The sequence below is a fragment of the Festucalex cinctus genome, chromosome 6 (genome assembly GCF_051991245.1).
Source record: "Festucalex cinctus isolate MCC-2025b chromosome 6, RoL_Fcin_1.0, whole genome shotgun sequence".
Classification (NCBI taxonomy): Eukaryota; Metazoa; Chordata; class Actinopteri; order Syngnathiformes; family Syngnathidae; genus Festucalex; species Festucalex cinctus.
In genome coordinates, this window is record NC_135416.1 from 12,881,796 (window position 1) to 12,893,821 (window position 12,026).

Below are 12,026 nucleotides of genomic sequence, written 5' to 3' on the forward strand. Positions count from 1 at the left end.
AGGGACAGTTTTGTTCAAATGTGCTGACGATTTTGCTCTTGTAAAAGAACTAATAATGTCACAGGACACTTGGTTAAATTGAGGTTATAGTTACATATTAATTAATTATTTAATTAATTATTTCAATAGTAAAATAAACATTTAACCAAAATGCCACGCCACTATAATTAATGTAAATAGTTTAAAAGTTGTTTGCCAATGGCTACAAGCAATTAACATTGTGGGGAAGGCATACAAGGTGCCTCAGTTAAGTTCCAGAATTGGGGTCCCAAAATGGATCATTCAAGTCCAAACTACAAGTTACACCTTGAGTAGATACGACACGTTTTGAGCTCATGCATGCTTTGCTAGGCTAATGTCCATGCTTTCCATGATCTTTGCTGGGAAAGTCCCTGCTAATATGGCCGCCACACATGGCATTTTTTTATTTTATTTTTTTACTTGGTCTGAGGAAATATTCTAATATTTTGAGATAGGATATCTGGCTGAAAATGCCATAATCAGCAATATTAAAACAATAAAAGGCTTGCAATATTTCAGTGGATTTGTAATGAATCCAGAATGTATGGCATTTTTACTTATTTAATTGCATTTCAGAAAATAATAGACTTCATCACAATATTCTAATTTTCTGAGACAGTCCTGTATGTGGTCTCTATCTGTTAAATATGAGGTCCGTTACTTCCAGGTCCGTTTAATTGAAGTTCTGCTGTATCATGACATACCTTGTATTTACTACATTTTTGAGTTAATTTTTGTTATGACATTATTTTAAAGATTATGACGAGATTGTGAGTCTGTCTGTTTGCGTGTGTGTGTGTGTGTTAAGAGCTACGAGAGGCCTTCAAGGAGTTTGACTATGATGCGGACGGCTTCATACATTACAAAGACATTGCTGACTGCATGAGGACGATGGGCTACATGCCGACAGAGATGGAACTGATCGAGATCATCCAACAGATCAAGATGAGATGTGCGTATTAATTGGCTCAGCTTTGTGGGGGTGTGTGCGTGCGTGCACTTCTTTCATTTCTCCCATAGAAGATGTGTCATTTAATGACTGATGGGTCTATCTCAGGTGAGCAAGTGTGTGTAACGTGTGTCGAGACTGCCGACGTGTGTTGAGCGTTTTTGTTTTTGTTTTTTTTAATGCCGCTGTGCGGAATTGATGTTTGTCTTTGAAGCCAGGGACATTGGAGACATTTTTGCAGACTGATTAATGGCCCTCACCCTGCATGTACACTGCTATATGATTGCATGTTGAAGTGTATGTTGAGGTATTTCCTCTCTCGTTGCTTTTTTTCCCCCCTCAAACAGAATCAGGCCTCACACTGAATTGTTCAACTTCTATCTTCTGAATTTTGAGAAAATGTGACATATTAAACATTGTGTCAGCGAGAGGCAGTATAAAACACAAATTAGCATGTGTGCCCTTGATATTCCAGTGACGCTGACATGCAGGAGATTTGTTTAAAACATATATGTAAGGTGTTAGTTTCTGAATATAACGATATGTTCTATGGTAGAGTCAAAGTGTAAAATTCTCATTAATCATGCACTGAATACACACATAAAAAATACTGTAGGCACGCCACACCTATAAGTAATTGTACAAAGAAGTAGATAGATGGATGGATATAATCTTTCAAAATAATATTTATACATGCCATATATGACCATAGTGTATCCCATTTGGCATTCTCCAATTGTTTAAGATAGCTTTCTGCATATTAGAAGTAGGGCTGTCAAAGTTAAAGCGTTAATAGATTAATTAATCACAGAAAAATGTCGCATTAATCATGTATTAATGCATATTAATCACACTATTTTTTTTACCGCACTTGAGCCTTGAACGTAACCGCGGATGGTTAAATTGAAGGCTGCGCAGGTCCGTAATAAGGTCAATGCACGGCATTTCCTACGCCTGTTGTTACAAAATGAGCGGGGTGACTCCAGTTGGTGTGTTCGGTGGTAAATTTCGCTTTAAAAAACACCCCGACGGGACTTTAGATAAAACAAAAGTAATTTGTGTTTAATTAATTAATAATTGCTGAATTGCACCCAATTGATATGATGCTGTTACGTTTTGAGCAATACACGCATGCATGCAATTGTGTACATGCATTTAATCAATGTTTGCAAATGACATTCAGATAATAAAATGCGTTAATGTCAAAATATTACGGTATTTTGTATTTATTTTATATTACGTGAATACGCAAGTAATTTAGCTGATTAATCGTGATTAATCAAAATGAAAAAGTGTGATTAATCAGATTAAAAATTTTAATCGTTTGACAGCACTAATTATAAGTCGTAAAATGTGTTCACCAAAAGGATCAGGATCCAATAGTAACGTCATCTTGTCCGAAATCTTAAATCTGTCAGAAAAAAAAAGTCATAATGTCATCAGAATTGAATAAAGAGATGGTCCATGTTAAAATCACAAATATTGTATCACAAACATACAAAAATAAAATATATAAATATGTCTGAGAGATGTGAAATGATTGACTGTTATATCAATATATTCCTTGGTTTCCCTGGATGGGATAAAATTTATGATAAGCATGTACAACTAAGACTTGCTCTGATGGTGTCAATTAAAACTAAGCATGTTTATCTGGGTAAAGGCTAATTTTGTCAGCTATTGTATTGGACCTCATATCATACAGATGTGCTTAATGAATCGATAAGTTAACAGTAAAATTTAATACTAATGGATAAGGTGTGTCCCGGTCCAGACAATTTTGTCTTCATTTTATTTACCGGTAATCACTTTAACTAGGTGATGTAATCCTTTAAACATGATAGGTATGACTCGTCGGTTCAATTTATTTGTAATGCACTGAGTAAAACGTTACGCGGGATTGAAAAATAGCATGCATCACAGCATTTAATCCCCTGAACAATACTGCTCACAAACAAAACAGGCCAGTAATCATGACTGCAGAGAATCTTAGCCATAATCTCCGAGGACCAGAGTCCAGATGTTTTTCTATATCTCTGGAACTACTCTCTACTTGGCATGTTTTCAATAATTTTAACGCTTGGATGGATCTTATAACAAGAGCAGGTAAAATCAATGTTTTTTTAGCCCCTTTATTTAGTCGGGACAGTGCATGTAAATGAGCAAAACATGAGACTCAAGCATGGGAAGGATATGTATATATATGTATATATATATATATATATATATATATATATATATATATATATATATATATATATATATATATATATATATATATATATATATATATATATATTAGGGGTGTGAATTGCCTAGTACCTGACGATTCGATTCGTATCACGATTCACAGGTCACGATTCGATTCGATACCGATTAATCCCGATACGAATTTATAAGTCGATTGTTGCGATTTTTTTTCATTCAAATTTAGAAAATACTAATCAGTAAGCTTGTAGAGTGTAAGATTTATATGAAAATGTATTATTTATTTATCTGAAATTTCAGTCTTATAGAGGTTGTAATCTTTTTCATGTTTGAACAGCATTAAAATAAAATATTAAGGCTTAATGTTCCGTTCATATAACATTCTTCCATGCTCAAGGTGTGAATCCTAACCCGAAGTCAGACGTTTTGTTGAATATTTTTCCATTAAAAATGGAAGTTTAAAAATCGATTCACACACACACAAAAAATAAAATAAAATAAAAAAAAGGCAATGATGATAAGACGTTGAATCGGTAAGACTACAGAATGAACAATTCTGAGCTCTTAAAAAAAATAAATAAATAATTTTTTTTTATTGAATCGATATCGCGATATTGGCCCTTGCAATATGCATATCGCAAAGGCATGCAATAAGTTTTATATGGAATTTTATGCTTTTTATATGAATTTGACCAGTCAGATGCTAACTAAAATGTGCATCGCCATTCAATAGTTGAAAATTATCAAGACATAATTACAATTAATTAACTAAAATTACATTAAGGTTGCTTATTTTGCCACACGAAAAATGTTTTTCTTTCATTAGGTAATAAAAATGAAAATTCTTTAGGTACATGTTAAATATCGCAATAATATCAATATATTATATATATATATATATATATATATATATATATATATGTATATATATATATATATATATATATATATATATATATATATATATATATACACACACACACATACACATACACACTGCCCTGCGATTGGCTGGCAACCAGTCCAGGGTGTCCCCCGCCTACTGCCCAGAGCCAGCTGAGATAGGCGCCAGCACCCCCCCCCCACCCCCACCCCACCCCGCGACCCTCGTGAGGAATAAGCGGTCAAGAAAATGGATGGATGGATGGACACATACACACACACGGTGATTATAGGTTGACCCACTTAAAGCAAAGAAATTCTTGTGCAGTGTCAGGACTCTTCCCAGACTGCTGCTCCACAAGTGTCGAGCCAAAGAAAAATATAGCCTACTACCTTTAGGGCAACTAAGAAAATTATTTGCTGGCTGAAAATCACATAATTAGCTGTCTCATATTTCAGAGTTTTTCAGCTGCTGTTTTTTTAAATTACCATTTAGATTTGCTGCTGCAAGTCAAAGATAGTGGGGCACAACACAACATTTTAATCATTAAATGGCCACAAAGCTTATCGAGTGAAACCACTGTCAAACAATCAGTTCTGTGAGACTGGTCAACCTCTTCGCCATTGAATCTCATTGCGTTTGGAATTATACGTTCCAGCTGTCACCATAAGAAGAAGAAAAAAACATTCAGTCACGTGACAAGCATATGGCAGCTAATCAGTCACTGGCGAGCTTGCGTCTAGCATGCAAAACTAGTGATAAAAGTCTACATCTTCACTTGGTTCTGTTCTTGTTAAATAACACAAGTCCTTTGTAGGAAGTAGCAAGCAACCTACCAAAAACTAAATGAGACCAGTGCAAATCATTTGCCCCCTCAATGTGGGCCAAATGTTCAACCAGCCTGTCTAGAAAGAGCTTCATTCAATACATGAGAAGAGACGAGATTTGTGGCAAGACATCTCGTGGACGTTTCACTATGACAACGCTCCTGTTCACAACGCCCTGAGCATCCGACAGCTCCTGGCCGAGAATAACATCGCCATGCCGGAGCAACCTCTGGCTCCCTGCGAATTTTTCTATCCCAAGCTTGACGGTGTCATTAACGGGACACATTTTAATGACCTAAAGATTGCCATGGCAACTGAGCAAGGTGAATCCCAGAAAAATCTCTACAGGAGTGGCAGAGAAGACAAAAATACTATAATATACTAATAATTTAAAATACTGTAACCCTTTTCTGACACCAGTCTATATTATTATTATTCTCCAATTCCCACACTATTCTACTACGAATCTTCTCAAAAAAAAAAAAAAAGTGCCAGGCTACATGTTTTATCTGCCCTAGATCAGTTCACACTCAGTGATGGTGTGAATGTGAGTGTGAAAGGTTGTCTGTCTCTATATGGTCCCTGTGATTGAGCGGCGACCAGTCTTTTGCTGCAGTTGGTTGGGATAGGTTCAAGTTCCCTCTGACCCTGAACAGTATCAGTAGTATGAAAAATGGATGCTCTATCTGCATCAATTGATCTTTCAAGATATTCTCAGGTGTCCATAAAGTATTTACTTTTTGATGTACATTAGAAACTGGGTATGCATGTATTCGTCACCAAAACAAAGGCAGTATGGTAAATGTGAGTAAGGGAATGCTGGAAAGACGCACTCATTAAAGAATACATAATAAATATTTAGAAAACTATGACTGTTTCTCATTTTTGTCAGATTCTGTAACTAATACACTTTCTATTCTATTTTGTTGAAAGTATCCTTTTCCTGTCTGTATTATGAGATGAACAGCACATTAGTATTCAGCAGCTGAAGAGGGTTTACTACTGTATTTTCTCTGATAAATCCAAACAGAGCCAAAAGTAAATAATCAAGTGGATGGAACCACATTGAGAGCTAAGCACCTGCCTGATGTTTAAATAAGCATTTGTTTGCTTATAGCCACATTAGGAGTTTGACTTGTTGCCGTGCCATCAGCTTGTTCTACTGCCCTCAGGTGGCCAAAAACCATCACATTAAAACAAATTAATGTGCAGTAAAAATGTCATCATTTTTGTTTTGATCAGCATAAACAATGTTAATGTTGCCCACCTGCGCGTGCTAGCGTAGTTAGTTTGCTCCGTCCTTCTGCAGGGGGTGGCCACGTGGACTTTGATGACTTCTGCCAGTTAATGGGCCCGAGGATGCTGGCTGAGACTGCTCACATGGTTGGGCTCAAGGAACTCCGCTGTGCCTTCAAACAGGTAAGGACCACATACAGCTCATAATGATCCCAATACCATTGCAAGTGTGTGGATCTTACTTGTGTGAGTAGGTTGGACAAAAGGGCTAAATAAGCAGCTGTATCTATCTACTCACGCTGTCATTGACAAATCCAACATGGAGGATGCGGACAGAATTGGGATTGGGTGTTTAATAATCAGCAAGATGATTGTCAATGCTTTTTTTTTTTTTATGTGCTTGTCACATTGCTAGACAAATATTGATTCTGAGCTGCAACCTGAGTATGTGAAACACTTTTATTTTGTATAGCATTGTTGTTGTTTTTTGTTTTGTTTTTTAATAATTCTAACTGCATCATCATAGTGGTGATTTTAAGAGGTGGATTGAGTCAGGTAAAGTCCCACTGCAGACCCAGGTACAAAATGCACAGCCTGCCACAAAGTCCGAAAAAACAAGAATTTGAAGTCTCACCTCTCCCTCCAAGCAAAATCGTGACATGACGGTGACCAAGCAAGACAAATTAGGCTATTTTCCAGAATTTGTAAGCAAGCCTCTTGGCCAGGCACTGTGTGTGGGGGTTATTAATGATTACTGCCGATTGGACGACACTGACATAAAGAGTGTTCACCGTTCTGTGCTAATAAATATTAAAGAATGCATGATATGCTACGGTGCGCTCGCTGTGCTCTTGATTTATATGTCTAGAGTCTTATTGGGAATATAGTTTCATGCATTAAATAGGATCATATTTTAGGAGGTCTTTATTGCATCCACTAACTGGTTTATGATTTTGTTTGACTGGTTTGTCCCTTGAGTTAAAGCTACAATTAAGAGTCTGTCTGCACTGTATTTAAATGTGCTTTCAACACACTGACAATACCCTATGCAAACAGTGCCTTACTGTCCCACAAAAGTTGTTTTGAGATTTTAATGTGGAGCTGTAATCAAATTTACCATGATAACATGTACGGAGCAGGGCAAGTGCAATGGATTAGTGGTTAGTAGCATAGCCTATCAAACTTGACAGCTGAGAGGTCCCAAAGTTCAAATCGGTTTTCCGATTCTCCCTATGCTTTTGTGGGCTCCTCAGGCTTTCCTGCCACAATGTGAGTGCCAATGGTTTTAGATGACTGGAAGCATACTGGTTCAGTCACATTTTAATTGACTATTTGTTAATTTTAATTCCCTACTGTTGTGTATTTTGTTATTCATGCTAGTGTAATATGTTGTAATGCAAAGTATTATTTCTGTATAGTATAACTAGCAAAAACTGTAATCCTATGCGCTGAAATGTCTGCCATGTAATGTGAGCCACAGGCTGAGTGAGGTGTGCCAACATGTTTCATAAGTGGTTGACTTTACCTGAAATGTCTTGATGTGAACCCATAAACCGACCTAACACCTAAGCGAGGAGGCGACGAGAGGAGACCGGGTCCGGATAGCTAGCGAGCTAGCTCATGGCTAGCACGGCTCGTGGTGGCACAAAAAATCCCTGACAGCCGAAGTCCACATGAGGCTTTGAAGAGGAAGCCAAGTCAAAATGTTCCTTTACAATTATATGTTCTATGTGCCCCGATAGTCTAAACACGGATTCTGATTAATATTGAGTTTGTGAAATGTGAATTGAGCAGCAAAATAGATTCGTTTTTGTCCATCCGGGGGGACTTTATTGACTTCGATTATTTTCTTGGCTCAAAGATGTAGACATAAGAGATGTACACGTGTGGTTTTTGAATGACAGTTAATTCACATTTAGCAAACACGCTCCCATGGTTAGAATGGTTTGATTTTCACAATTTTATAACCTACTTTCATATTCTTGGTAAAATAAATTAATAAATAAATAACATCTTTAATCTCGTCAATTTAACAATTTTTAAACTAATTTTCATTTTACAAGGACTTTAATATTTATTATAGTATTTATGTGATATTTCTTTTAAATAGTGAATGCATTTAATATATATTTTTTCTTATATTTAATTCAATTATTCCAGGAAATCATTTGTCAATTAAAGGCTTCCCTTCTAATTGATGCCTTGCCTTCAGACTTAACACATTTTCATGCGATTGCAGCCCAATTGTAACACCAAATATATAGCTTTAGCTACAGTATGTTGCTCCATTTTATTAAGGTTTTTTTTCCCCCCAATACAGAATTGGTCATATGTCTTCGTGTGAAGTGTTTCTTGCGTCATTGTCAGCAGCACCATAAATAATCAGTCCAAGGAGAAACACATGACTGACTCCAGGCACCGTGTTTGGAAATGAGAACTCATTCCCAGCCCCTTCCTCACTTCCAAAGATGTTCTCACTTCAGGACTTAACACGTCATGAGTCAGCATTGCCCCATCTGCAGATTTAAGCTGTTTGCGGCTTTCTAGGGACCTCGCGGAGTTCGGCAGAAACACCACAACATCCAATCGTTTTTTGTTTTTTTCCATTTGAAGAACACTAATTGGCTTTTTAATGTGGCTTTTAATAACCTCTAAAACCCTCGCTGTTGTTTGTGCTCTGTTTATCCCAGTAGAAGGTTTACTTTTGTTCTCTCATCCGCTCTCTGTCTAATCCTCTACATCTTTGGTTTGACTTTCATTTGCAGTTTGACTGCAATGGGGATGGTAAGATCACGCTTGAGGAGCTGAAGGATGGCATGAAGACCCTCCTTGGCGAGAAGCTGAAGAAGGGCGAGCTGGAGGAGATCCTCGGTGACATTGACCTAAACAAAGATGGCAACATCGACTTTGATGGTGAGCAGCTGGGGGGGAAGTGGCTTGGCAGGAGGAAAGAACAACCTAGAGGACAAAAGATGTAGAGCAAGTAGAGTGAGCGCGAGCCACTGAGGCTTAATCATTTGTTACCGGAAAAATCAATGAGCAAGCAGCAACGATTTAAGTTCATTGGGACCTGGGTGAACCCGCTTCTCGCCCTAAGTTAGCTGGGATAGGCTCCAGCTCACCCTGTGACCCTAATAAGGACATATTGATGGATGGTTAACTAAAACACTTTTTATTTATTTGTTTTATGTGCAAAACATTTTTGTGTTGAAACTGTGAGTCATCTTACAGTGACTTAAAATAATATTAAAATGTTTAAGAATAAAAACTTTCTTATTTTTGATGAACACTTATAATACTTACTGTGTGCCTACATTTTAATGTTTTTCATGATGTAGTAGGCCTATTTAGAGAAGCGTTTGTTCAGGTGGTACTTGGTAAAAAAAAAAATAAAAAAAAAGAAATCTTGTTGAAAAGAATTTAATCTAAAAGAACAGAAATTATACACACATACAGATTTTTAATTGATATTTAAAATGTGAGACATTTAAGGATTTGTCAAACCTCTCTAGTTTTTCTTCCTAATAGTGTTATAACTACTAAGTTGTCTGGCGATGTGTGAGTTGTTTTTTTAATATACTTTATTGAACAAACAATTCAACACAAGATATGATACGAATAGGTCATAGTTTTTTACTGCCCTGTCAACAATATTGATGTCTGTGTTTCTTTTTATCGGTATGGATGAAAACGCATAGCTGGATGAATCCATAAAAGAACACCTCGAAATCCACTACACAAGAAGTACCACACAAACAAAGCTGTAGAATTAAGCATGAGAAGCAAATAAGCACGGGAAAGGACGAAAAGGTAACATGAAGGAGGCTTGCCTGCCTGTAAGGTTCTTTGCAATCTAATTGTGCTTTTCCCTCAATCAATACACATGCCTGCACGTATGTCACACGCGACACAAGGACTTATCAGAAATTGCATTACCTGCTGAGAAAATACGTGCACACGCACACTCATGCATGCACACGTTTGTGATCGCAGGGAATGCAGACTTGAACACACAGCGAGGCCAAGAAGTGTGATCCGTTTTGTCTCAGCAATCCAATCTATTGCAATTATCTGGAACATATGAAAAGACGTGTCATTGTCGAAAGGGATCAATAAGCAAGTGCTCTTTCTCATCATCATCAATTTGCCCCAGGGCACAGTTTGATGGTGTCACATGGGCAGAATGTGCAACAAGGAACGAATGTCACAATATAGACCTTCCGATAGGCCTCAAACCCTGTGTGGGATTAGAGGTTTGTGCCCCCGCCCCTCACCTCAATAGGTGTCATCAAATTCACATCCTCATTTTTAAAAAGCCATCCGATGCCTTGTACAAAGAACATTGAACTGATTTATATGTGGAATTGCGCCCGCGGCACATACTGTGATACAGAGTGGCTGAGTCACACTTTAAAAAAAAAAATTTCGTGTTACTTTTGCACCCCGCACCCAGCACCCCTCCCCGTTGGCTCAGTTTCTAGTTCAGTGGCTCATAATAATCAGGATTTCTTACATTATGCAGCCAATCAGTTGAAAAATATGCAAAGATTAGAATATATTCATATTATGCATAAGACAATATATGCACATATTGTATAGACCTGTTCGAAGCTGCTCCATGTTTGCTATAACATACCTGAAAACTCAGTTTTGCTGGTATTTATGTATTTTCTTACTTTCACTTGACATTATTTTGATACGAATAATTTTAAATGCAATATATTTAAAAAAAATAAAAATCTTAAACCGTAGCTCTTTAATTAGTGGAAATGTTCTGTGCTCTTATAGCAAATGGTTTCCAGAGAGCCATAAAAAAGTGCTATAAAAGATAAAGATAGTAGGTTAATCCGGCATTAAGCTTTAGTGCTCATTCAGTCAATAGCTATATGTGCATGGTGACAATGAGAACCCCTTCCTGTAAAACAATAGGTGTGATTACGCTGGATGAGTTGAACTGAGTGAGAGTTCCTCTGGACTGGATGGCAGGTAGTTGAATCTCTGATATTTGCATCCATGTATTTTTGTTCTTTCAACCAGATCACCACTTGTGAGGTTCATTAACCTGCTGATAATGTCATCACATCACACTGTGAAAGTTTTGTGTGTATGAGTGAACTCAATATGGGCTGATAATGATGTATAGCAGCATACTTTTGCGATCATTATCACCTGCTGTCTCCTTCCGCAGAGTTCGTGATGATGCTCTCTGCTCGATGACCTCTGATGGGAGGTTGAGGACGGCACCACAAACACTCCCTGCTCCTCTGATCTCCTTCATTTTGTCCTGTGACACTATCTAGAGACCATTATTTATGTCGCCTGAAAAAGAATTGTAGTCGGGCTTTTTATTTTCGTAATAAAGAGGCAGTTAGTGCAAATGTGAGTTATGATGAAGCATAAGTAAAACATTGATGCTGTATTGTCGTCCCCTTGTGGCTGCAGAGGGTACATACTGAAGTGTTCATGCAATACAGTGGGCAGATGTCATTTCAGTACTTTTTTTGTTTTATGATGTATACTGTTTTTGTTTTAACTGTCATTTATGTTTGATTTTTACTGCATGAACATCACTTTGTATTCAGCGATGGTTGTTTTTAAAACTCCTCTATAAAGTTAGATTGAAAAATATTTTCTGCAATTATGTCTTTACTACTCTAATTGTCTCTGACAGTGCCAGGCCAAGCCTTTATGCTGTGCAGTTCAAAGCAGAATTTGATTTCAGGCACACTTATTTTCGCCACTACAGATCACCTTTGAATGACTACTTCTACAGTACTTGCAAAGGGATGTGGATGTTGGGTCACCGCTTTATTTCTTGAAATGTTTTAAGCTTTTGGAGCCCCCCTAGTGGCCACTTAGTTCACTGGGTTCCGACTTACAAATTTAACTCATTTGCTCCCAA

The 12,026-nt window shown here is 37.3% G+C and overlaps 2 protein-coding genes across 4 annotated transcripts in view; one reads left to right on the top strand and one right to left on the bottom strand.

Moving 5' to 3' along the window:
• doc2g (double C2-like domains, gamma) overlaps positions 1 to 7,923 on the bottom strand; it is a 75,509-nt gene extending 67,586 nt beyond the window's left edge. The window contains exons 1-2 of one of the 2 annotated variants that reach the window (XM_077523223.1): positions 7,650 to 7,923; positions 6,156 to 6,297 (exon numbers count right to left, since the gene is read on the bottom strand). The gene's annotated coding sequence lies outside the window, so the exon portion shown is untranslated. The remainder of the gene's footprint in view (positions 1 to 6,155; positions 6,298 to 7,649) is intronic. The other variant, XM_077523224.1, reaches the window with a different exon arrangement.
• Positions 1 to 11,752, top strand: part of cabp4 (calcium binding protein 4) — a 29,489-nt gene extending 17,737 nt beyond the window's left edge. For both annotated transcript variants that reach the window (XM_077523228.1, XM_077523227.1), the window contains exons 6-9: positions 830 to 973; positions 6,198 to 6,307; positions 8,890 to 9,037; positions 11,313 to 11,752. In XM_077523228.1, the coding sequence (XP_077379354.1) occupies positions 830 to 973; positions 6,198 to 6,307; positions 8,890 to 9,037; positions 11,313 to 11,341 (431 nt within the window). In that variant the 3' untranslated portion in view covers positions 11,342 to 11,752. The remainder of the gene's footprint in view (positions 1 to 829; positions 974 to 6,197; positions 6,308 to 8,889; positions 9,038 to 11,312) is intronic.
• Positions 11,753 to 12,026: the final 274 nt, after the last annotated feature.